Source organism: Nomascus leucogenys, chromosome 17, assembly GCF_006542625.1.
Source record: "Nomascus leucogenys isolate Asia chromosome 17, Asia_NLE_v1, whole genome shotgun sequence".
NCBI lineage: Eukaryota > Metazoa > Chordata > Mammalia > Primates > Hylobatidae > Nomascus > Nomascus leucogenys.
The window spans coordinates 68,367,052-68,394,246 of NC_044397.1; the positions used below are offsets into that span (position 1 = coordinate 68,367,052).

The 27,195-nt window shown below is 42.5% G+C and overlaps 1 protein-coding gene across 9 annotated transcripts in view; it reads left to right on the forward strand.

Moving 5' to 3' along the window:
* The window catches only part of ELMO1 (engulfment and cell motility 1), a 592,800-nt gene that overhangs the window by 536,002 nt on the left and 29,603 nt on the right, over positions 1 to 27,195 (forward strand). For 8 of the 9 annotated variants that reach the window (XM_003268937.4, XM_030796572.1, XM_030796573.1 and 5 more), the window contains 2 exons: positions 16,179 to 16,342; positions 23,596 to 23,708. In XM_003268937.4, the coding sequence (XP_003268985.1) occupies positions 16,179 to 16,342; positions 23,596 to 23,708 (277 nt within the window). The remainder of the gene's footprint in view (positions 1 to 16,178; positions 16,343 to 23,595; positions 23,709 to 27,195) is intronic. The other variant, XR_004026459.1, reaches the window with a different exon arrangement.

Genomic DNA, 27,195 nt, shown 5'->3' on the forward strand with positions numbered 1-27,195 from the left:
TGGCTCCCAGTTTTCACCTGTCAGATGTCCATGCTAATTCCAAGACTCCTGTATCACAATAATAACAGAAGTAAAATTCTCATGGTGGATGGATTTCATTTATAATAGACACCTTTCTTATTTATTTACTACTTGAGTGCTTACTTACTACTCAATAGGAGCTACGCATTACTCACTAATCTTTTCACCAACTTAGTGCAATAGCATTCATTAATCGTAGGTTAAAGTTAAAAACATCTTTCATTCAACTCTCACATTCTGAAGTCAACTTCAGCTCCATGTTTCCATTGTAATAGTTTGAAGCGTGTGCTTTCTAATTACAGAACTTGGATTCAAGTCTCTCTTCTGTCATTTACCAGTGTAAATGCCGTGAGACTTGTTTTCTGCAACTGAAAAAAAGGGATAGTCCCTATTTGGTAGGATTCTTGTGACAATATAATGAGTTTAAAGATTCCAAGCTTAGAGCACTGTGCCCATGCTTAGTAAACACCCAGGAAATGTTAATAGTCAGCATTCTGTTGCCTTTAGCAGATAGGAGGTGCTTTATATGCACCCAACTCACTTGATACTGTGCCTAATTAGGTGGGAGAAAGGGTAGGTATTGAATTCGTTTTCAGTTTTTAAACATACGTTTTCTAATTCAAGGATGAGATGCATGGCGAGGTCCAACATAAGATGTACGCTCTTCTTAAATAAGAAGTTGAGAACTGCCATTATACTAGTAGTTTAAAATTTATTTATTTTTTGAAGCTGGCTTTGATTGTCACTTTACAAGATGTATGCTGTTTTTTCCCTTCTTTCACACTATCGTTAAAAAAAATAACAAAACTTAACATGGCATTGGCTTTGCTATATAACAAAACTCTAATACAAATTATATCCTTTTGGAAATCACTTTGTTTTTAATAAACAAGTAGCAAGAACATTTCTGATTTATAAATAAATATTACTTCTAAAAAATCCTCAGTAATTTCACCTAAATTATAATTCTAAGAAAGTTCCTTAGACATTGATTATAGTCAGAAATTTTTTTCTAGTTACAAAATCATTGAAATTTGAAAAGAAGGAAAAAGGTGGTTGTGCTAAACATCAGTAGGTCTAGAATTTGTTCACTATTTCAGTTTATTCAACAAGCTCCTTCTGAGCTGAGTGCTTGGCACTGTTCTAGGACTCATAACTATGTCCTTACAACAACCAGCACATCATTGTCAGAGGTGTTAGTATTGACTTCAGCAGCCAAGATGGGAAGTGATATAGAAATTCTGTTTAGCTGTTGGATCAAATAATTTTCACAAGGACATAAAACTGAACACAAGTTCAGGCCCGGAAAAACACTTGGATTAGTCCTCAAGGAAGTCTAGTTAGTGCTTATTGGGACTTCTAAGAAAACCTGATCCAAAGTTATTGAGCTGTCCTATGTGTTAGGTAAGATTAACTAGTGCCCACCAACATAGGAGATGGAGGATAGTGCCATTGTGAATGCCAAATTTGGTGGATTGGTGGTGGCTACTTGCAGACAGAGTCCAGGTTCAGCAGAAAAAAGAAGTGCTGTGATAGATTAGTGATGTCTGCCAGAGAGAGGAGTGGTGGGATATGTGCCACATAATTGTTGTCTATTCTGTGTCCTCCAAAGGACTCATCAGTAAGGAAAGGGACTGCATTCAGGTGAGAGCACGGCAGACCCAGCAGATTTCTGGAAACTATTGCAATAACTGGCTTCACAGCTGTGAGAGGTAGAACAGAGGAGCAGAAAGGAAGAGGGATGGAGTGGAGAAACACAAGAACCTTTTCAGATCTTGCTTGGGCTCATTGACTTCACACGACTGAGGAACTGTCCAGGTTTTGCAGAGTCAGGGCACTCTGGGCTGTTTTAATTGTCTGAGTTTTGTAGCTGTGGTGGGTGACAGGTTCCCCTTTAAACATAATAAATGGCTTGCAATTACTTTACTTTGGAAAGCACACTTCTGCCCTGGGACACTGTAATAACAAGCCATAGAAGAGAAAAGGCCTAGGGATTTATGAGGGTGTCCCAATTTTCAACCATTTGGGAGAAATACAGCAGAACATTGGTACAGCAGTGTGTTAGTAAGAGTTAATCTACCACTGCTCCTCTCTCAACCCTCTCTTTCCCTCAGCTTAAAACTATCACAGGGATTCGTCCCTGGCCTTCATGAAGACTTGCCAGAATTTTTTTTTCTTTTTTTGCACATAACTCTAGAAATACAATCTAGTTGACCTTCAGTTTCTGGACCAAAGAGGACATTTTCCAGGTATGAGGGATTTTAAAATTCAGTAGTCATAAAAAGACAAATGAAGCATGGTCTCTTCCTTTAAAGGGCTCAAGGTCCTGCTGGGGAGACGAGTAGTGAATAAATAATTTCACTGCACTCTGAGATATATGGTTGTTAAAGCAATAGGGTAAGAATGGACCTATATTTCTAAAAGCAAAGAAACAGTGGTGTGCATAATAATCACTTTGTTTTCCTGCCCCTAAATTGTATTGATAATAGCACTTACTGAGATCTACTCTTATAATTTATTTACACACCAACTTTCTCCTAAGTGCCTTTTTTTTTTTTTTTTTTGAGGTCTTGCACTGTCACCCAGGCTGGAGTGCAGTGGTATCATCATAGTTCACTTGCAGCCTGGGCTCAAGCAATCCTCCCACCCCAGCCTCCTGAGTAGCAAGGGTTACAGACACGAGTCACTGCACCCGGCCTCACCTAAGTGCTTGAGTTTCTCAGCGGTGGACACTGGTCTGGTTATTCTCTCTGCTCCCAGCACCTCCTCACCCAGTGATTAGCACATATTAATCTTGGTAAATGTTAGCTGAGCGAATATAGGCCTGAGTATACTTCTAATGCTTCTAACATAATACCAGGCATCAACAACTTATTAGAAAAAATGTAGACAATCAAAACATATGTATTGTTTCAATATTTCATTAATAATTCAGCTGAGTTTATTTGAAAACTAAAATGGTGTTTTCAATTTCTCAACAAAGAATGGGCCACTTAAAATATGACACAGTTTGATCTGTGCTAAAAGGGTGAAGACATAATATTTTCTTGAATATATCACAGAATCTTGACAAGTAGGCTCTGAAGTTCAACTTTGTGGCCATTTCTACTGCCTGGTCTGTCTGTTGAGGCAAGTTCATGAACAGTTTCATTTTGGTTGATTGTACTCTCCTCCCAGGGTGACTTGCTGGAGTGGTCTTCGATTTCCTCTTGAGTTCAGCAGCCTTGCCTGATGGCAGAGCTGGTTTATGGGAACCAAACTTGCTTTTCCTACCTCATTTCCCCTGTGGTCTTGCCTGAGCAGTCTGCTTAAGAAAAGTTTATCAAATCTCCTTTCCAGACGGGCAGGTTTTCCCATTTCATTTGTCACTATTTAACAGCTTATGCAAAACATGCTGGCAGATCTAAGTGTGTGGGGCTTCCGGTTTTACCCTTGATATGAGACAATGGACTTTCCATTTATTTCTTTGTAGTGACTAATCTTAGAGGAGTTCAAGGCTAATTTATCTGCATCCACTGATACTCGTCTTCTCCATCTTCTGTTTAGCTCATTCATTCATTCACTCCACAGATGTTTATAAAACTGGTATTAAATACCAGAAACATAGAGATAAATTGGGTAAAACCCAATATTCATAGACATTGAGGAGAGATCGCCACAGTGACCATTGACTCCTTCTTTTCAGCCTTACCAATGAGTTGAGTAAAGAAGGGGCAGTGATTGAGTATCAGATTTGTTGGTAAACACCCTGAATGTTGAAAGGGATGCCTGTGGATATCATTTATTCATTAACAAAGACAATGAGGGTTTGCTAACCATTCTTAGCATCTTGTGTTTTGGCATCATGATTGTGTAACTTGGAAAAGAAAAATCCATCCAGTCTCAGGTACTTCTTCAATGGAATTCCTCCCCTGATTTTGCGGAGCTCCCAGGGAAGTGAATTCACCATCCCCTCCCCACCAAGGACAGGCAGAACTTAGGTGCAAGAAAGCAGCACCCCAGAAGTTACTCCATGTAGTTTAGGAGACCTTCCATATGGGAGGGTCATTCCTTGTAACTACAGAAGGATTTGTAAAAGGCTTTGTTTTCACCCCATGTTTGGCAAAGTATGGATAAATTTGAACAGGCATTAGAAAAACCAACAGTAGCATGATTATTAAAAATTTATAGCCATTTTCTCCCAATCCTGTTGGTGAAAGAGTCTTCCAGAAAAGAAACTCTATTTCTCCCTGCTTTTCCCCCACCCTGTCTCCTCAAGGTCACATGTTTGGAACTGACTTGCTTGACATGTTTATTTAAGGCTGTGGATTAAATGCCACCCACTAATGTGATTTGCTTGGGCTTTGCCTGAGGCAGGCTCCATTAGACACTGGTGAAAATAGCTTCCTGTTGTCCAGCCAGGTCCTTCGATTAGCTAACCAGCAAATTTAGCCCAATTGCTGTATTTCAATTTGACTCTCTATTTAAATGGAGAAAAGCAGCTTTGTCACATGGCTGTTTGCCTCTTGATCTCTCATCTCAAGAGCAGGCTGCAAAGAGAAAGCGGCGACCCCAAACCTCACCTTTTCTGTCTCCTCTTTTGGATCAGCTCCCTGCAGATGCTAAAGAAAGTGAGAAGGGTGTTGCTTGCATAAACATTGTTCTTCAACTGAGCACTAATTGAGTTTAAGATGAATTCCTGGTTAATGTTTTTGCTTATTTATTTTTACCAGTTACAAAGATGCCTTGAGCCTTAAATTAAAGTGCTTTCTCATGAGGTGCAGGGCAGTTATTCATGGCCTGTGTCTGAGTTTTAGGAGTGGGACAACACCCAGTGAGCACCTGTGCTGAACTGCAGGGTAAGACATTGCATAACCAGTTATTTAGGGGGCTAACACCAAGGCCCTCAACACTCCTATTTTGGATTATGATCAGATTCTCAGGATGCTTGAAGCTGCCTGAGCACTGCTATCCCCTGCCATCCATTCCTGTTTCATTAGAAGCTGCAAATCCAAGCAAGGCAGTGGCAGCACTGGGAGCAGCTCCCTTCCCAACTGCTTCAGTGCCATCTGTTTGGCTCTCGAGGCACATTTGAAAAGTCACCTTTTATGCTTTCATCACAGCCTGTCCTCAGGTTCCCCAGGTGCTGCCTGGACACTGCCAGCCACAAGCCTGCCTGCTCAGGGTGGGCACTCATTGCTGCCCAGCTCTGATGGAGATTCTGGGAACGCTGATGATCACTGCTGCCCAAGGAGGTATGGGCTACTTTGGAAGACGTTGGCTGCCCTCACTAAAGCAGGTCCCTACACAGTGCCTGATCCAGGTAGCCTGATGCCCTCCACATGCCTCTCACTGAGGCAGCCCAGGGGGAGTGGTCTGGCCTCAAGTAGCAGGTCGTGTCTGAGGGACCCACCCAAGCAAGCTGAAAGCAGGCACAGTCTCCTGTCCACCAATCTGACTGTCCCCAGTGAGAGTACCAATCCTATTGATGCTGTCGGGAGCAGTTGAAGACCAAGCCTTAGGAAAACTGTGGGCAGTAACAAGCGGAGGACTCAGCTCTTTGGTCAGCATCTGTAAGTCACATTGGGCAGCACAGAGGGAAGGGTGCAGGCCGTTTCTCCCTTTTCTCTGGAACTGCAGTCATTCCTCCTTCCCACCTTCTTGTGCTGCCTAATTTGGACCAGTGTTCCTCCACCCCAGCTGCGCATGCACCTCCCCTGGAGAGCTTTGCAAAACATGACCCATGTCCGGAACCCATTCCAGGGTCAGAATCTCGGGGGATGAGGCCAGGCAAAGGCATCTTGTGAATTGTATAATACAATACATGTTGAGAACTACTGATTTTAGAGGCTATTTCTTTCTGGTAGCCATTTGGTGAGCCCGTTATTCATAAATTAAACAGATATTTTCTCAATCATTACTCTGTGACTGGACTGTGCAGGCTCTGGAGATGAGATAGTAATAAAGGAGGGCACAGGTCATTACATTATGGTACAGTCAGTGCTATGATGGGGCTGTGATGGGAGAATGGGGACAGGAACCCTGACTTTGGCTGAAGTGCAGCAGGTCAGGAAGAATGATCAAGGGTGGTAACATCTAGGCCTAGGCTTGACAAATGAGCAGGGGCTAGAAGGAAGGTAATAGTCATGGATAGCAGGAAGGGCAGGAATGAAGGCACAGGAGTGAAGTTCAAGCACTGAGAGGATCCTAGTGAGACAAGATCGTGGGGTGCAAGGGCTCGGCCAGGTAAGGACGTCTCTATGAGATGGACAGGTAGACGGCAATGCATTGGAGAGGCTGGCCTTCACCCAAGAGGCAGTGCTGGGCCCCTGCAGGGTTTAAGCAGGTGAATGATATGATCAGCTTTGCATTTTGGAAATAAGCTGGCTGGAGTGAGGAGGGGCTGGAAGGGGCAGAGGTGAAGTCAGAAGGTTGTTGGGTAAACCAGGAAAGGCAATGGGGCAAGGGTCCAGGGAGAGGTCAGTGAGAATGACGTGAAGTAGAAGGAACAGATATTCAAGAGGCAAAGTCAACATCCCACCACTCCTGAAAATTCTGATCCTCAGAGCAAAATTCCTGACTTTCATCAACATGCAAGTTCCCAAGCTCAAGAAGTTTCATTATTTCAATCATTGCTACATCACTTGCCATCACTTACCAAAGACACCCTCAGAGTTACAGATGGTCACAAATCCAGGTATATGGCACCCAGAGAACAAGACTTGGGTTGTCAGTGGTTTGCATTCAAGAATAACTCAGGAAGAATCAAACCAATGGAGAAAGTTTCAATTGGCTGTGGACCATTATTTTTCTCATGGCACTTAACTTCGTTTTTGATGTGATGCCCTGTAAGCTTCGCGTTGGTTGGGTTGTGAAATGCCGTCCTGCAGAGGAAGACTTACAAGGACCTCACTGCCCACGTTAAGCACAGCACTGGCTTTGGCTCTAAATTAGGTCTCATCACCCCTTCAGACAGATGCTCATAGGAGCTTAGAGCTCAGAGAGCCATTAGGGACACACTGAAGAAACAGAGGCAGGAGAAGTTAATGACTTGCTGAGTTCTCTTATTACTGGATGCCAAGATTAGACCACACATCCTTTGTGAAATGCAGAGAAGCTTTTTTGCATTTATTAATGAATAAAGTGTTTCGAATTCATCTGGTATAATTGAGGACACATGATGAAATTGAGAGGAGCCAGAGGTTGCACACTGGCTGAGCTGTGATTTCAAAGCAGTTTCTCTTCATTTACATTAAGGTTGACCCCACAGGACCCTAGACAAGGAGGCCCTTCACCAGGGGACTGCAGTGGTGGAACCACAGTGAGAGGTGAGGCAGAAAAGAGCAAGGACAGGCCAGAGCATCTTCCAAGCCCTGAAACCATTCAGGCAGAGTTGAGAATACTGTTTGATGAAAACACCTCTCTTTAATCTGTCAGAACCAATTCTGTTCAATTTGTCCTGAATGTAATCTTGAACCACCCTGCATGTATTATAAAACACCCAGAGTCATCTTGTGAAGGTACGTAAGTTGTTTGCAAGCTGCGAGGAGATTTTTTTTTTTTTTTTTGGATAAGATGTCTAGGACTGTGATTCAGAGGGAGCCTCATAACATATTGGGTGCAATGCTCTACATCTCTTAATCCTAATTAAAAATTATTACCCCTACTTTATAGATAAGAAAACCAAGGTTCAGAGAAGTTCAGTGATTTGCCCAGCTTGTGAGTGACAGAACCAGACTTTGAAATGACTTCTGCCTAACTATCAAAGCCAGGTGTTGTTTTTATTTTACACTAGGCATTGGCAAGCTACTGCTGCAGGCCAAATCCAGCCCACCACCTGTGTTTTGTAAATAAAGTTTTATTAGAACACAGCCATGCCCATTCACTTATATATTGTCTGTCATTATATAAGTTGCCATGGTAGGGTTGAGTAATTGCAGCAGGCACTATATGATTCACAAAGACTGAAATACTACTATCTGCCCTTAACAGAAGTTTGCTAACCCCTGTCTAAGCCTCACTGTCCTAAAATAAATTCAGAAACCTCAACTGCTACTCCTTGAGCCCAGACAGCACCTTTATTTTCTCTCTCCTTCGTTTTAATATGCATGACACCACTCAGCAAAATGTCCTGCATGCATGGCCTGGCCTAGGTACTCCACTCCCTGATCTGGGAAAACTATAAAGTGAAACTATTTTGAGTTTCCAGAAGCTGACCCAATTTTAAAGACCTCTATATGGAGGTAGGCCAGGGAGGGATCAATAATTATCCCTACCAGGTAAGCCATCAGTTTGTACCCTCACTTCTCACACTTTTTCTGGGCAAGGCCATTTCTCCACATCGTACCCTTAAAGTGTAGCCCCAAAGCGATCCCTGGCCTCTGGGAAATTATCCTTCCCACACATGAGCACTTGGGGACTTCTTCCCCCAGACCCCTCTGCAGCCAGAATCTTTCCAATTCTTTGGTTATTGTGAGCCTTCAGTCCTTTTGTTGTGTGTAAGGAACATTCCTGGGAAGAAAAATGGTCCAGCAATAAAGTCTCCCCCACATGAGTCATTTTTAGCTAGACTGGGTTGGCATCTGTTTTTCCTAAGACAGCCTTTTCTCGTCACTGTGAAGATAAATCAGTTTAATGGACACCACTGGTTGGGGGTAGATTGTACTTTTTTTGTAAGTATTGACCACCCGTTAGTGGCAGTGTCCAGTAGCTTACACCATTGTACCTTCTCCAGAAACCTTCCACTTAGCTGTAGATCTGTCCCCTTCCAGCTCTGCCCTGGAAGCAAACCCAAAATGACCTCTGGAGCCCTAAGACGCCATCCCACGGCCACGGGCTTTGTTCTTTGGCTTTGTGAAAGTGTGCTTTATAAACTTTGTTGGCAGACTCATAATTCTGCTAAGGACTTATTTGTTGTTTCAATCTACAGATCAAAGATGGGAACCTAAAAACCTTTGACATTGCTCATACCAACCATATTACACTCTGGGATATATTGTATTAAGTACTACGGGCCATCATACAAGTAAGAAATAGTTCCTGCCCTCCAGGGACTTACAATCTAGACAGCATGAAATGTACACCAATAACTAGCTTCACTGCTTGCTGGTGATATGACAAGACTCGCTGGAAGATGTAGATGCCATATGAAAGACTCAGAAGGGGTGCTGGATATTTGCTGAAATTGGTGGTTCTCATACTTGAGCATGCATTAAAATCACCTAGAGAGCTGTTAACATAGATTGCTGGGTGCCACTCTTAGCATTTCTGATTCAGTAGATCTAGGGTGGGCCCACGAAGCTGCATTCCTACCAAGTTGCCAGCTGCTGCAAGTGTGGCCCAGGAATACCCTGTCCAAAATATTTTTATAGGAGAAGCTTCTTACATATGTAATTTCCTTCTGGGATTGTAAGGGAACTGACATTTGTTGAGTGTCTAATATGTTCTACTCAGGATATTACATACTTTGGCTATAATATTTTCTTTAGATTTTACAACGCTGTGAATTTCATATTATTACTAGCACTCTACAATGAGCAAACTAAGGCTCAGAAAGAGGAACTTACATTTGCTAGATATCCAGTATGTACCATAAAGGATGTGGGGCATTATCCAATTTACAACTTTTTGAATTCTAAATGATTAGTACTCCTAGTTTAGGAGTGGTAAAAAAAAATGAGTAAAGATAGTAAAAATGAGTCTGAGAGAGATTAAGTATCTTATTTTTTAATTTTATTATTATTCTACTTTAAGTTTTAGGGTACATGTGCACAATGTGCAGGTTTGTTACGTATGTATACATGTGCCATGTGGGTGTGCTGTACCCATTAACTCGTCATTTAGCATTAGGTATATCTCCTAATGCTATCCCTCCCCCCTCCCCCCACCCCACAACAGTCCCCGGAGTGTGATGTTCCCCTTCCTGTGTCCATGTGTTCTCATTGTTCAATTCCCACCTATGAGTGAGAACATGCGGTGTTTGGTTTTTTATCCTTACGATAGTTTGCTGAGAATGATGATTTCCAGTTTCATCCATGTCCCTACAAAGGACATGAACTCATCATTTTTATGGCTGCATAGTATTCCATGGTATATATGTGCCACATTTTCTTAATCCAGTCTATCTTTGTTGGACATTTGGGTTGGTTCCAAGTCTTTGGTATTGTGAATTGTGACGCAATAAACATATGTGTGCATGTGTCTTTATAGCAGCATGATTTATAATCCTTTGGGTATATACCCAGTAATGGGATTGCTGGGTCAAATGGTATTTCTAGTTCTAGATCCCTGAGGAATCGCCACACTGACTTCCACAATGGTTGAACTAGTTTACCGTCCCACCAACAGTGTAAAAGTGTTCCTATTTCTCCACATCCTCTCCAGCACGTGTTGTTTCCTGACTTTTTAATGATGGCCATTCTAACTGGTGTGAGATGGTATCTCATTGTGGTTTTGATTTGCATTTCTCTGATGGCCAGTGATGATGAGCATTTCTTCATGTGTTTTTTGGCTGCATAAATGTCTTCTTTTGAGAAGTGTCTGTTCATATCCTTTGGCCACTTTTTGATGGGGTTGTTTTTTTCTTGTAAATTTGTTTGAGTTCATTGTAGATTCTGGATATTAGCCCTTTGTCAGATGAGTAGATTGCAAAAATTTTCTCCCATTCTGTAGGTTCACTCTGATGGTAGTTTCTTTTGTTGTGCAGAAGCTCTTTAGTTTAATTAGATCCCATTTGTCAATTTTGGCTTTTGTTGCCATTGCTTTTGGTGTTTTAGACATGAAGTCCTTGCCCATGCCTATGTCCTGAATGGTATTGCCTAGGTTTTCTTCTAGGGATTTTATGGTTTTAGGTCTAATATTTAAGTCTTTAATCCATGTTGAATTAATTTTTGTATAAGATGTAAGGAAGGGATCCAGTTTTAGCTTTCTACATATGGCTAGCCAGTTTTCCCAGCACCATTTATTAAATAGGGAATCCTTTCCCCATTTCTTGTTTTTGTCAGGTTTGTCAAATATCAGATAGTTGTAGATATGCGGCATTATTTCTGAGGGCTCTGTTCTGTTCCATTGGTCTATGTCTCTGCTTTGGTACCAGTACCATGCTGTTTTGGTTACCGTAGCCTTGTAGTATAGTTTAAAGTCAGGTAGCGTGATGCTTCCAGCTTTGTTCTTTTGGCTTAGAATTGACTTCGCGATGCAGGCTCTTTTTTGGTTCCATATGAACTTTAAAGTAGTTTTTTCCACTTCTGTGAAGAAAGTCATTGGTAGCTTGATGGGGATGGCATTGAATCTATAAATTACCTTGGGTAGTATGGCCATTTTCACGACATTGATTCTTCTTACCCATGAGCATGGAATGTTCTTCCATTTGTTTGTATCCTCTTTTATTTCCTTGAGCAGTGGTTTGTAGTTCTCCTTGAAGAGGTCCTTCACATCCCTTGTAAGTTGGATTCCTAGGTATTTTATTCTCTTTGAAGCAATTGTGAATGGGAGTTCACTCATGATTTGGCTCTCTGTTTGTCTGTTATTGGTGTATAAGAATGATTAAGTATCTTGAGGAAGGTCAAAGCCCCAGGAAACATGCATGCTGGATTCAAAATCACGTGTTGGGTTCTAAAGGCTGAGAAGCCATACTGCAGCTAGTACCTGTCTGTTTGCCAAAAGCTACTAATGTAGATTCCAAAAGCATGTTTTCTTTCATGCTTGAAGCATGTACTTCCTACCTCCTTGCCTTTGCTCATGCTGGTCCTTCTGCTTAGAATTCCCTTCTCCCTCTTCTTCACCTGAGTAACTCCCATTCATCCTCCAAGCAAAATGTCTCAGCCATGCAGACATCTGTAACATCCCCTCCTTACCTCAACTAGAGCAGGAATAATGACTACTTTGTAAGCGTCCCAACATACTTTCTATTATCAAATTCCTTCACAGACCCCAAAGTCCTCTAGTGACATATCCTTGGTTACAGAAACAAAAAAATCCAAATTTTTCATTTTAGCCATCAAAGCCATCCCCCATCTGACTCAGCTTGCCTTTCAACCACACCTTGCAGCTCCACCTCATTTCTCCAATTAAACAAGACCGCTGAACACTCTTCCCCACCCATGGCTATGTTCTCCTTCCCCCTCCAAGCCTTCACTCAGGCTGCTGCTGTCACTCAGAATGGCCCCTCCCCTGCACCTCAGCCTGTCTGCATGTGGCCTTTCCACCAGCCCCAGCTAAAGTCCTGGTGCTATGCCCTTAGCCCTTTGGGGGGGCCTCCATGAGCGTTCATGGAGTGAACACTTGACCCCTTGCTCCCCTGTGACATCGCGTCTTCCCTCGAGTGAGGCAAGTGTGTGTCTTTCCACTGTCCCAGGCCGAGAGCTCATCCAGCACAAGGCCTCCAGTGTCTCATCATTCCTTGCACTGAGTACGTGCTCACAAAACATTTGTTGAAGAAATGGATAAATGATGCTGGATGAAGGTTGTGGGTTAAAGGCAGGATGGGAGAAGTGATTAGATGAGGAGCACATGGAGGCTCAGTAGGTCTTGCGATACAACACAGCACATTTACATGACCAACAATGAGAGCAGGGGACATAGGTGGACTTTGCCAGAATGCTTGATTCCATTTAGGAACCTCCTGTGTTTGCACCTTTAACTGGTCTTCCAAGGAGCCAAAAGGATTTCTCCATTTGAAGTACAAATGTCTTGTGGGACTCTCACTTTTTTTGTAATGTGTAACATTATTACAGAGAATATGGGCTAAGAAGACTCCAGAAACACACCACTGACATGGTCCAGACATCAATTGAATGATGGGGCAATACCAACAACAAATGCAGATTCTAAGAGCGTGCTTTCTTTGATGTCTGTGGCAAAGCACATACTGTAACTAAAAGTTTAATTCCATTGATTTTCTGATGTCTTTGCAACACCATCTGTGGGTTTTTCAAACAAATGGTAAAAGGTGTGATGTTTTCTAAAGAAGATAGAGTTAAGGATGGTGGTTGTGAATGTCTTGATTTGTGAATGTCTTGCACATGCGAAACATTAACAGCGACATAAAGCTATCAGTGGTAAACCTTGTAGCTATATTGCAAAGGCACAGAGGAATGTTTGACTTATGTAACTCTTTTGTCTTCTTAAAAAAATTAATGATACCTTTCACTGAGGTTATTTTCCTTGACATGCAGAGTGACCATAGAACTTCTCAGGGATGTTGCCAACAAAACTGTGAAGTGGAGTAGGTGAAGCTAGTCTTTGACTCCACCAACCTCTGTCCTGTGCTTTATACCCACTGCTTACATCCCTTCCTCTCGGGCCAGGTGCCTGCTTTTTCCTTCTCCCTATCAACCTAGTCTTAGGAAAAGTTCTCTACTTTCTTCAAACTGAATTATAAGTGATTTGGGGAAAATTCAAAGGATTGCTCTACTTACGTATTCTTGCATCTAGCAAGGATCAAAGTCTTAAGCTGGACGAATGGGACTCTAGGAGTGGATTTTAAGCCTGATCTATAAGTAGGAGTTAAAGAGTTCCCCACATTCCATAAGGGATCATCATGATTTCCTTGCAGAGGTACACCCATGAGCCTGTAAATGCAGGTGATTCTTAAAAGTCACTTGTTGAATTAACTTTGCTATTTCCATCCAGCTTCCTTCTCCTACTCCTCCCTTTCCCTGGACAATCTCAGCCCCACAGCTCGTCCTCCTCTTGGACTTCACCGTATGTATTTGTTGGGATTCTTTGGTTGCACGTGACAGGAACAAACCATCATCCAAGCCATCTTACAAAAATAAAAGGCTCTTGTAGCCAAACAACCAAATGTAGGGCTTGAATCACCTTTACAGTTGAACAAGGCTTAACCATTAACAGTCTCACACACACACACACACATCTATTTTCTTTGTGCTTCTACTGGCATTGGTCTCATTATATTCCCCTTTCCTATATATGAAGGGACATAGTTTTATAGCTCTCTATTTGAGGGAAAGAGAGCATGCTTCAGGTCTGCCTCAAGACGCAGCAGAAAAGTCTGGGGAAGGATGCTGATTGGTCACTTCAGGTCACGTGCCCACTTAGGAGGCCCATTGCTGTGTCTAGGTAGATGTGGTGTAAACACCATCATCTCTGTGACAGCCCCTTAAGAAACACATGACATGAGGGAATCATCTTCTTCATCTGTAAAATGAGGGGAGTGGAGGTCACTCTATAACTCTTAGCTTTAACCTGATTCTATTTAAAAATTGTATCTTCATTTTTGGTAATCTTATCACTATATCTTTGTCTCTCATCGTGTCCGGCCTCCCACAAGAAAGCCAGATATCACTGGGAAACAGCAATGATCTCCTTGGCTCAATTCTACATCTAAGTGGGCAAAGCAGCACCCCCTATGGTGCCCCACATATGATACAGCAAAGCATTATAGTTCAACCTTGACCAAATTTAATCATTTATGCCGCATAATGTAAGATGGTCACAATTTCCAAATTTTTCAAGCATCCCAAATTTGGCATTTTGCCTAAGTTAAAAAAAAAAAAAAGCAGATCCGGTGAAAGATCAACTGGAAATTTGCCTGTGTGACATTATGCTGGGGGCATGAAACAATGCTTATGCAATTGGTTCCAATTCAGATGCAACCCAGGTTCAAAGCAGCTAATACACAGTGGTGTTCCAGATTATTCATCTATTTCCATTTCCATGAAATGTCTTGAATGAAAAGCCTATCTACCTGCCAACAGAGTCCATCAGTCTGCCATCTCTATCATTTCTGCACTTCTATTGTAATGATCCTTGGCCATGTCCACCTTTCTTATGAGACCATTAGTTCACGGAAGGCAATAAATATATCACATGCATATTTGTTCAACATCAAATCTATGCCAAATCCATCCTCCTGGGTTGCTTGGGATCCTAGGATTCAACTACATATGTGTGATTTGGGGCAAGTCATCAATCCTTTCTCAGTCAGTTTCCTTATCTTTTACATAGTGGTACTAGCACCTCCTCCACTGTATTGGAGGGAGGATTAAATAAGGTGATAAACAGCAAACTGCCTAGCACAGAATTCAACACATAGCAGGGTGCATCTGTGGTTTGTCTTATTTTTAAGTTCCCAAATGACACGAAGAATGGTGGCATGGGTGGCAGCATAGTCGGGTGTTTACAGTCCTGATATCCAATCCCAGCTCAGCCACTTAACAACCAACAGTATGATTTTGAAGTTTCTTAAAGTTTCAAAGCCTCAGTTTCTTCATGTGTAAAGTGGACTTGATGGTAATATCTACCTCATAGTTTTGAGTGGATAAAGAAAGAAAACTTAGATAAAGCACCGACCATAGCATCCGGCACATAGATACCTATAAATGGTATCACTTGTTGCTATCACCTGTAATGGAGGGTGAAAAAAGAAGCAGCAAGATTCCACTCTGAGATGCTTCTGTGTTTTTTCTGGCCTTTTCCTGCTGTATACATCCTGATGAAGATGAACCCACATTAATAGAGGCAGTGGTTAATTGCCTCCTTGTGGGCTAGCCCTGTCCTGAGGCAGAAAATTACAATATTCTTCTTTTTTCTTGAAGCTTCCAGTGGGATTTGTCTGTTCTAATTTAATAAACCTCTTTTTTTAGCACCAGGCTCAAAGAGGCAATACCACATGTACATTTCCAAATGCATAATTAGTATGAACACTCAGGCCCTAACTACATGGGGAAAGCAGTCTGGGAGAGGGGGGTGTGAGTATCTGTTCACATTCATTTGAACCAGTGCCAACCAAACTTCCACAGTTAATTGTATCTCAGCGATTTTCTCCTGGAAAAAAATAATTACTATGCAGGGCTCTAGCTGCTGCTTGGCCATCGTTCATTTCTGACTCTTGAGTTAGCATTGTTTACAGTGTTGAGTCAGCAGCAGTCACATAATGTGTCAAGCAAGTGGAGTACACCTCCCACCCCGAGCTTCCCCACCCCACCAGTTCCCTGTTATCAATCCATTTCCTTCCTTGTGTTCCAGCAATGCAAGAGAAAATAGAAGATGGGCATAATGGAAGTTGACTGTTTTTGGAAAAGCATGCTCAAGGTTCATGCTGAGCATGCATGCAGAGGGCACCAGGGAAGCAGGGAGCCCTTAACTCAGAAAGACTTTTCTGAACGGGAAAGGTTCAGCCCCCAGGAAAATGATGGTCTTCCTTTCATCTTCAGGTAATGCAGGTGGTGAAGGAGCAGGTTATGAGAGCACTTACAACCAAGCCTAGCTCCCTGGACCAGTTCAAGAGCAAACTGCAGAACCTGAGCTACACTGAGATCCTGAAAATCCGCCAGTCCGAGAGGATGAACCAGGAAGATTTCCAGTCCCGCCCGATTTTGTAAGTTACCCAGAATTGACCTCTATCTCCCAAAAGACTTTAACCCACTATTTCTAGAATGACCGCCTGTCATGAAACTGGGCTGTGTTGTGAGCTCCTCAGGGAAGGCCAGCAGAAGACATTCCAAGGATCTCCATTTAGTTAGGGGAGTCTCAGCAGCTCCTTGAGGAAGGGCTGGGCTGAGTGGAGTGGGCCAGGTGCTGGAAGAATGGATCTAAACCAGGAGCTGGTGCCGTTAGTGACAAGTCCTCCAGGGATTTGTAGCTTAAAAGTTTGGACCTTTTCCAACACTTGGAACAATTTTTTTTTCTCTTTGACCAGTAAAACTGTATTTCATGTGGGTGCCCTTTGAATAGCAAGACCTTGTGAGCCAGCCAGAGTGAGGCCCATCCATTAAAGCACTATGAAAATTAAAGTAGCATGAATCTAAATGAGTGGGAGTGAGAGCTTGAGAGGAAGAGAGTGAACTACCTCCTCTTTGCCCTGTTGGCACTGGTTGGCATCGGAGCATGCTATATGGCCTTCATAACTGTGAACCTACATCCTACAGTGGGGAGGCAGCAAGCCCCCCTTCACAGGACTTTGCAAGAAATGCCACTTGCAACCATTGCAAGATTTCATGTGTTCCAATCTTTAAAGTGTTCTGAACTCACACATGAAGGGTATTTTGCTTGCTTCATCTTTTCTTAGAACTGCTCTGTTTCTCTTCCTTTCTCCTGTTCTAAGAGCTGGGTCAATTTTGTTACCCTTATATTTTAAAGAGAAAAAAATAGGGAAAGGCATATGTGTTTGATATTTATTCTCATTTTGTCCTCAGAAGACTGGACACAGCTTCTTCTGAGCTTTTGCATGAAGCCAACTTGTAACATAGTTTTAATTCTGAAGGCAGTGTTCCCCCACCACACACACCTGATCTCTTTCTGTTTCTGATTCTTTCCCTTTTTGTTTGTTGCTCTCCAATATTTGACACTTTTAATGCTTGGCAATTTGTAATGCACCCTTCATGCCATTTCATTTCTTCACATCCCTGTGAGATGGGCAGGCCTTACCCCCATGCAAAGGCTAGGATAGGCAGGTCTTATTCCTATGCAAAGGCTAATCTGGAGGGGTGAAGACCATGAAACAAGTGGAAGAGCCGGGACTGGGCCTCGAGTCTGTTGACCCCTCAGCTAATATTGTGTTTGCCCTGCCCGAGCTTCTTTGCAATGTGAGAGACTGAAATGACGTTTAAAAAGTGCACAGGTCTAAAAGGACAATAGCTAAGCAGTAACACCTACCATACATTTGTTTTCCAATCTTAAGAAGCACTGTTAGAAACTGTGGAGTAGAACCCTGCAGACTAGTTGGCATGAAGTTAGTCAGCGGGGGAGGGAAAATGCTTCCAAGGTGCTTTGGCTTCATCATTGCAAAGCCTAAGTCATACCTGCATGAGCACCAGCTGGCCTTGACAAGAGGCACCACTGGGGTTTTGCATTGGTCCTCAGCTAGAAGACGGTAACAGCTAGAAACACCAAGCAGGAGGCACTTTGGATAAGTGACTGGCTCCTCAGAGATGCAGTTTCTCACCTGCAAAGAGGGACAATGGCTCCTTACCCCATCCCAGGGCCTACAGTGTACTGGATTTCATAAATGGTTCAGCAGATGTATAAACATAGGACACTTTATTATGTTTTTGATAATAAGTCTTAAAACCTGAAGGGAGACTTGCGGAATCACTTCCGTTAAAGCCAAGTGACTCTAAATTATGTTCGATGAATTATGTTTGACCTTGACTTTTTCCAAGTAAGAATGTTAACCTCATGGCAAGTACGAACATTTTACTCCTACTTTGGCTTTATATCTTCACTTCCTAAGGCTTTGCCTGTGACATTCTGAAGTTTCTTTCCCCTCTATTATAAGATGCTCTTATCTTTGAAACTATCCAAATATGAAGGAAATCTCCTGCCTGCATGTAGCTTTTGCATCATCTCTCAGCCATGGACCAAGAAGTACCATGGCCCACTGGAGTTCTTGGTATCTGTAGCTGCAGCAAAGTCACAAAGAGTGGTTAGGAGCCACAGCATTTAAGCAGGTGGGCCAGGGACCAGTTTGATAATAACCCCAGTGTCTGAAACTGGCAGAGGGTAGCTGTGATATGTTTTGCCTATTAGAGTGATCTACTAGACAGGAATTCATTATGGGGTTACATGAAGTCTAACTTCTGCCAGAATGGCTCACACGATAAACCCAAGTCACCTAACAGAAAGAAATAGAGGAGTAGACCATGTATGCTTGTTTTCATTCATTTGTTCATTTCACAAACATGTATTGAACAACTCCTACATGCCAGGCCCTGCTCAAGGTGCTGGGGGCAGGCAGAGACCCAGAGACACTTGGTCTCCCTCTGCCACAGGCTAGGATTAGGGGTGGGGGATTTACCATAGACGGGGCTCAGTGCTTAGTTATAGGAAGAGCACAGAGGAGATGGATCTAACCCAAGCTTAAGGGTTAGGATATTGGGATTTTCGAGCTGAAAATCATCCTTAAGGCCATCCAGTTCAAGCTTTTCATTTTTCAGACAGGGACAGCAACTTGGCTGGGGCCTGACCACCAGTGGGGAATCCCACTGGCCATCAGGCTGCCCTCCTCCCTCTGTGTATGCCACACACAGCATGGTGGCAGACCTCAGCTCCATGCAGACCACTTGAGCAATACACCCTGTTGTTATAAAATGGTCGTTTTCTGAGAAGAAAAATGTAAACTCCATGTGAATAAATATTTTGGGGGAATATATATTCAGTGGGTTGAAGAAGCCTCTGTTTTATTTCTTAGCTCTTGACTAATTGTTTCAAACAGGAGGTATTTGTTATGTACTGAATAAGTACAACTTACCAAGGAAGATAAGTCCATCCAATTAATCGGAGTTAATGGATATAAAAAGCTTGAATAGTCCAAAAATCAATCATTTAACCCTATGTTGGAGAGGAAGGGGAGATGCAAAGACAAACATCAGTGAAAGCAGGGAAACAAAATGTGTAAAACTTGGACCCAATTTGCTATCAGATTGACCTGGAGTCATTTACAAATGTGGCTCTGTAAGCAAGTTATGTAATCCATTCTAAGCCTGCTTTTCTCATCTCTAAAAATGAAGATATCAAAAATGTCTACATCATTGGATTGTCATAAGGATTTGACAAAGTCATGCATGAAAAGCACTTATCATATGCTTGGGACCTAATATCCACTTGAAGAAATGTTCTGTCTTATTAGCCCGTAACCAGAATTTAACAAGTTGTGATGCTGTTGATATGTAAATGATAAAACTGACACTGTGCATGTATTTGTATTAATATATGCCTCTCCCTTGTCTTAGAAAGTACAATAGAAATCCGTGGGAAAGAAAAGCAAAAACAAACAAAGCCAGGAATAAAGCTGATACCTACCCTGTAAATCTGCATCCTCGCTAAAGATCAGCCACATGCTTCACTGAAAGCTTTCTCATAACCAATGCAAGGGGGACAGTCTGGTCAGTTAGACAATGTTCAGTGTTCAGACAGCTGACAAATATCTAATGAGTGCCTGCCACGTGCCAGACACTATTCTATGTGTTGGCAATTCAGCAGTGAAGAGAACAGACATATTTCTTACCCCCACAGTGATTATACTTTAGTAGGGAGAAAAAAGGCAATAACAATTCAGCAGTGAAGAGAACAGACATATTTCTTACCCCCACAGTGATTATATTTTAGTAGGGAGGAAAAAAGGCAATACACATGGTGAATAAGATGACAGCATGCTAAGAGGAGATACATGCAGGGGAGACACAAAGCAAGATAAGGGAAATAGAGTGCAGTTTTAAATAGGTTGGTTAGAGTAGCTCTCTCTAATTAGGATGGTGCCAATTGAGTACAGACTTGTAAGGGACTAAGGGAGCAGGCCATGTGGGTATTTGGGAGAAGGGTATTCCAGATAGAGAGAACCACCAGGGCAAAGGCCCTGAGGTTCTGGGTGTTTAGTGAATAAAGAGGAGGCCAGTGTGGCTGGAGCAGAATAACTGACGGGGAAAGAGCAATGGAAGGTGAGGCCAGAAAGGTGCAGGGAGCCCCATTACACAAGGTCTTGTTGGGGAGCCATTGGAGGGTTTTGAGCAAATGAATGATGTGATGTGACTTAGGTGTTTAAATAATCCCTCCGATGCTGTATTGGAAATAGACACTAAGAAAGCAAGCTTTTGGAAGCAGGGAAATCAAATGGGAAAGCTATTTTAATAACCCAACCAAGAGGTGATGAGAAATGATTATAGTATACTGAAAATGAGATCCATTTTGAAGAGAAGGGACAAAGGTATTTCCTGATTGATTAGGAAATACCTAGGGGTGTAAGAGAAAGAGAGAAGTCAAGGATGAACTCATGGTTTGGGGCCTTAACAACTAAAGGACAGAGCAAGTGGAGCAGGGGATCAGGAGTTCAGCTTTGGATATGTGAAGCTACAAGACGTCCAGTTAGACAGTCAGACAGATGAGCTTGGAGTTCAGCAGAGAGATGGACAGTGGGTAGTTGCTCAGTAGGGCAGACCCCAAGTCGAAGGAATCTCACCAGTCTAATGGTGCTGTCTGTCTTCTGTGTATGGCAGTGGCCTCACTGGGCCTGAACTTGAAATTGTTTTCCAGAAACAGTGCTAGACTTTGAATTGCTCTTCACATACTCTTTAAATCCTCTCTCCTTTAATCTTCCTCCTTTTATTTATTGGCAAGACCTCTGGATAGAATGAGAAAGATATTTATCAAAGCAAAGCTAGTAAACCCATGACCCTGGCCTGATTGACCCCAAGCTCAGAATTTCAAAACCCAGTTATAGCCCATGGGGTTATTACCTGGCTTACCCCAGAGGGCAGATATCAGCCACAGAAACATACTGTAGGGCTTACTTATGTTTTCTTAATTTGTATGAATTTTACAGCTACAGAGTCCATTTGCCAGGAAAGAAGAAATTGCTTTGAAAAAGAAAGAGCTGGTGGGCACCTGCTATGAGCCAGGTAGTGCAATAGAAAGAAAGAAAGAGCTGTCTCACTCCCTTCATTGCCTGGTCATGTTTTGGAGTCCTTTGAGGCTTATAACAAAAAAAAAAAAGAAAGGGAGTAACTCTTGTAGCAGCAGATTCTCTTATTCTGATAGTGCATCCTCAGAATATGGTTCCATGATGAAATGCGTTGTGACAGGCACCTCTGGGTCTTACACGAAAAAGTCATAAAGCATCAATTAAGATTACTCAGAATTCCTTCAGTTGTTTCCTTCTCTTGGTCTTCATCACTGCATTCTCTGCTCCATTTTAATGACTCAACCCTGGCCTAGTGAAACTATTATTTAAATACATATATCTATAACCTAAGAATTGATGAAATTCCAAAACCCCTTCTCCCAGATTTTCTCCATCCTCTGGTACCATGCCTTTGTCTGCACCCGGTCACCTGGACTTGGAAGTTGGGAGCAGTGATTTATTGCTGTGTGCAGCTCCCTGGCAGTTACCCACTTTCTTTTCCACTCAGTGCAGGTTCCTTCAAAGCTGCAATTTACTGAGTCCATTTTAGATAGAGCTAAGCGCTGATAATAAATAGTTTAGTGATCTGAAAGCCTGAAATGAGACCCTAAGAGACCTGTACAGGGAAGGCTTTACAAATGTCCCAAACTATTATTAGGACTGGATTTCCATATTTGCTTTATAGATGTTCAGTTGGAACAGTATCAAATGAGAGAATGTTTGAGGGCACTTAAGCTTCCAAAAAATGTATTAATGGAGTACTAGAATACCCTGTTAGATGGCCTTATCCTTTTATGTAACTTTTTTCTTTTTTCTCATGAATAAATCAAAGCAGTTTGCACAAGGAAAACCTGAGTCTGTGCCCATATTCTACACGTAACCTCCATGAGTTGTTTCCCCCTCTGTAAGATGGGAATGATGGGAATGATGACATTAATACTTTCCCCAAAAGCTGTTATTTTCAGGAAGGAGGGAAGGAAGATTAAATGAGCTAAAATTGCATATTGCACTACCCGGCTCATAGCAGGTGCCCAACAAGCATGAGTACCTTTCTCACCTCGGAATGGAGCACCGTGTGAGAACAGGTTGCCCGCAGTTCAGTGTCAGGGCAAGTCCAGAGTTAAGGTGGAAGCTGATGAATGTGTGAGCCTTGACTACAGGGTAATATGGGCCTATGGACTGTTTGGCTTGAGGAAAGGAGAGAATGTCACCAAAGCAAATTCAGTTGTGCCTTATATTCCTGCTCAGTGCTTAATAAAGACTTGTACTCTGTCTCATTTGGGAGTCACAGCAGGAAAGATCCTTATTCCCATTTTATAGATGAAGAAACTGAGACTTAGATGAGTTACATGAAATGCTAGTCGTGGGCAGAGCCTAGACTGAAACTCTAGTCTTCTGACTTGTTAGATCTATGTTCTGACCAGTACTTCTTACACTGCTATGAGGAATGGGCTCTGGGTCTCCCTGTCCAGCTTCAACTAGAATAGTTTTGGCTTTACTAGACTCAAATACTAGGGCACTACATAAAATTTCCTATGATAAAAATTTCTGCTCTAAAAAAAATATCTGAAAACCATTTCACTCTATCATGATATCTTTGCAGCATAATGGATCTCAAACTAAATTATATTGCATTAGCCGGAGACAAGATGCAAATAATCTTTAATTTTTCCCATCATTATCTCAGTCTCTGTGGGCTAGAATCTGGGACAGTGTTGTTGTCCCCATTTGTGAATGATGAAATTGGAAGCAAAGGTGGTCCTGTGGTTTGCTCACTATACAGTGTTTGCTGTGGAATAGTAATCGTGTGGTTGCCTAATATGCCTGTTTAATCAGATCACAAATACAGCCTCAGAGTTTACCTGGTACAGGGAAAAACAGTTGATCAAGGATTGATTGTCTTAGCAGTGCTGAATGGATTTTTGCGTAACTTTATATCTGTGGCTTTGTAAAATAAAAGAAGAAAATTTTCAGGACACTTTGCTGTGGAAAAACATCACTGAAGTGGCTGGTACTTTTGTGGAATTCTGTAAATGTCACAGAATCTACTGTGGTGGTGTACTTATGCCCCTGGCCACTGACTCTTAATAAACACTTCTCTAAAGCACCAAGTTGGAGGTATTAGATGCTCATGAAAAGATGCACTTGTTCTCCCCTGCCCATATGCCCATGATGCCCACCAAGCCACACTCTGTTTCTCAAGGCATGCTGTGGAATATGTGTTTTTCCTCTAACAGGGAACTAAAGGAGAAGATTCAGCCAGAAATCTTAGAGCTGATCAAACAGCAACGCCTGAACCGCCTTGTGGAAGGGACCTGCTTTAGGAAACTCAATGCCCGGCGGAGGCAAGGTATTGTTTCTGGGGACACTCCAAACTTGGATAGGGTAAACAGTGGCCCGCTCCCTGGAGAATCACAAGGGCATGGTGTTGGTTTAAGCTAGGCCATGCAGCATTGTACTCAGGACAGGAATAGCAGTCCAGGTCGTTTCTGGTTCCCATGCACACCCAGAGAGAATCAAAGTCCACAATTACCAGAAGAGCCACAGAAATGAAGAGCCATTCTTTGCTATTTAGTGCCACAAAACTGCTAGTGGTGGTGTCAACAATAGCTGACATGTATATGAGCCTACGATGTGCCAGGTGCTTCTGAAACTCTAGTCTTCTGACTCCCGGATCTATGTTCTGGCCAATACCTGTTAACAATGCATTACTTTATAAAGCATTATATCCTCACCATAACCCTAAGAAGTAACTACTAGGATTGTGCCCAGTGTACAGATTAGGAAATAGAGGCACTAAAGGGCTAAGAAACCGGCCCCAAGTCACAGAAGAGCAAGGATTCAAACTCCACAGCTCCAGGACCCTTCCTTTTAATGACTCCCCTTGCTGCAGGAGAGCTGGCACTCACTGTTGGGTTTGCTCTTGGAACTTCCAGCATGGACAGCCCTTATTGTCAAATCCCCCACACTGCTTCTCTTCTAGGACAGAATTATTTTATATGGGGATATAAGTAACAGTGAACTAAGATAGGGTAGCATCACTTACATAATTTCTCAAGGCAGATTTCTGAATTGTCTCTATAAATTCTAACCTCAAAATGTCAAATTCAAATGGATGTCAAAAGACTAGACCCAACAGGTGGGAAACATGTCTAGCTGTTTCTTTCCTGGACAAGTAAAGCACCCTTGACTGTTTTCTTGCTCCCTTGACATGCTGCTGATTGCACAGCTAGAGTCTTCATACCACACTCTCCTAGAAGCAAACAGCCAGAGCATAAAACTGAAAAGTAAGATTTGGGAAGAGGCAAAGAGATAGAAGGAAGAGGCAGGAGCAAGCACAGGCATTAGCAACTACACTAAGAACACCAGTTATGGCCCAGGAGAAATTTTGGCAGATATTTTGAAACCTGCTGGATGCCTGCTAAGCCACAGAACTCACCCATTAATGACAAAAATCATTTTGTATTTGTCAGCTGAACTCATCCCCCGGCCATTTACTGTAACTGTCCTGTGCTGCATATTCAGTAAATTGGAAATATTTCTCATGTCACCATTAAACATCACATTGAGGAACTTCCAAAGGCAGAACTTCCTGGAGGAATGAAAATGCAGTTTCTTCACAGAGAATGAGAAGCTCTTAGAGTGAATTTCAAGCTGAGCCTCCGGAGAGGACAATGGGCAGAGTAATAAGGGCTGAGTTACAGAGAAAGCCTCCTATTAGTGAGACCAGTGGAAGAGGGAACTCCTCCCTCCCATTCAGCCACTGAAGGATGAGTTCATGCCCTCCTCTCATATCATTCCCTGCATCAGGCATCATGTCAGAGTAAATGGTGTTCCAAGAAGACCACAGGGCTCAGTGGCAAGGACGTAGCCCTAGAACCAGGCAATGTGGGTGCGGTCTTGCCTCTATACCTGTCCAGCTGTGTGACCTTGGGCAGTTTCCCCATCCGAAATGGGGATAGCAATGCCTGTCTCCCAGGGCTATCGTGAGGAATAGAGGTGATTATGAATGTAGCAACAAGAAACAACAAAAAAAGGGAGCTACTGCTGTTCTTTAAGATTGTGTAGGAAAAAAGCAGTGAGCCAGAGTGAGTGGACTTGGTGCCAGGCTTCTCAGTTCTTGGAGCTCATTTAGTCAGAAGGTCGGTTGTATGCCCTGATGTCTTTATTGCCTTTGGAAAAATCAATGTTTGGGATATATTGCCCCCATAAAGATGATTTATAAGATTTTTACTTACTTGACATGGGGCAAAGGGCACAGAAGTTTCGGGGATGGGAAATAGCAAGTAGACACCCAATGCCTCTACTGCTGCCCAGCTAGAATCCCTCACAACCTAGCTCCTAGCACGAATTTAACCTTCTTGTCTACTGTGTCATGAGACTTTCCTGACTAGGTTGAAGTGAGTAGGTTCTATCAGAATAATCCTGTTTCTAGATGTATTAATTACAGGGTTTTGTTGTTGTTGTTGTTGTTGTTGTTGTTTAAAAAATCTTAGTCCCGTATCTGTAAATTTTTCCAATTTTCTAAAAACGAACTACCTCCTGAACAAAAAAATATTAGCATCTAGATTATAAACTTATGAGTTGAGCTCCCTAGGGAGCATGACCATCTGTGTTTAATACAAAATCATCCTTCCGAGTGCAGAAAGGAAGGCTTTTTGGTATTTGGTAAATGGATTTGAAATCTGGTGACTAGCTCTGTGCTTAAAAATAGGGATTCAAAGCAGACTGTGCTGAAATTGGTTTCCTATCACCCCATCAAAACATTCCATTTAGATTTACACAGATTAATGAGAACATGACATTTTTAATCCCTTCGAGAAAGATGTGCTTCTACATGAGATCTCAGACTGCGATGGACAACCGCCTGCCAGGTGCCATCACAGGTTGAAGAGCAGACACTCCCAGTGCAGCAGCCAGCACCATACTCCCTCTAAACTTGTCTGACAATGAGTAGGACACAGATGAGTGAATTTAAGTAGTTAACTTTATAAGGGAAAATATGAAAGAACTTACAGTTCCACAGAACTGGAAAGTGAAGGAACAAATAGAGAGTGCTGGACTGTGCCACGTTTGGCTAGAAGGTCCCCGAGTTGATACTTGCCGATCCTTCTGCCTGTCTCATGTGCAACTCTGCTACTGGAATAGTCAGATGCAGACATTTACAGATCTGGGTTTCTGGGAATTCTAACCACATTAGAACTGGGAGGTAATATATCTCAAAAGACACAATAAGCTGGGTTGAAGTCTCTGCTCCCTACTCACTAGCTGGGTAGCCTCGGGTAATCTGCTCAATGTCTGTGCTCCTCTTTCTTCTTCTTTCAAATGGGGATGATGTTAGTTCCTCTATCAAATAGCCATAAGGGGTAAGTAAAATTATACATCTATAGCACTTTGATGCTTGGCAGATTATCAAACATTCATTAATGATGTCTGCTATTAATTTTAGCTCGTAGCACCTCAGAATATAGATTTTTTTTTTTTTTGAGACAGTCTTGCTTTGTCACCCAGGCTGGAGTGCAATGGCACGATCTCAGCTCACTGCAACCTCTGCCTCCTGGGTTCAAGCAGGTCTCCTGCATCAGCCTCCGCTGGGATTACAGGCACCTGCCACCATGCCCGGCTAATTTTTTTGTATTTTTAGTAGAGATGGGGTTTCACTATGTTGGCCAGGCTGGTCTCGAACTCCTGACCTCAGGTGATCCACTTGCCTCGCCTCCCAAAGTGCTGGGATTACAGGCGTGAGCCACTGTGCCTGGCCAGAATATATATTTCTAAACACAGGAGGTGGAGTGGCATTGGAACCCACACACCTGCATCACTCCACTCTCTCCCCG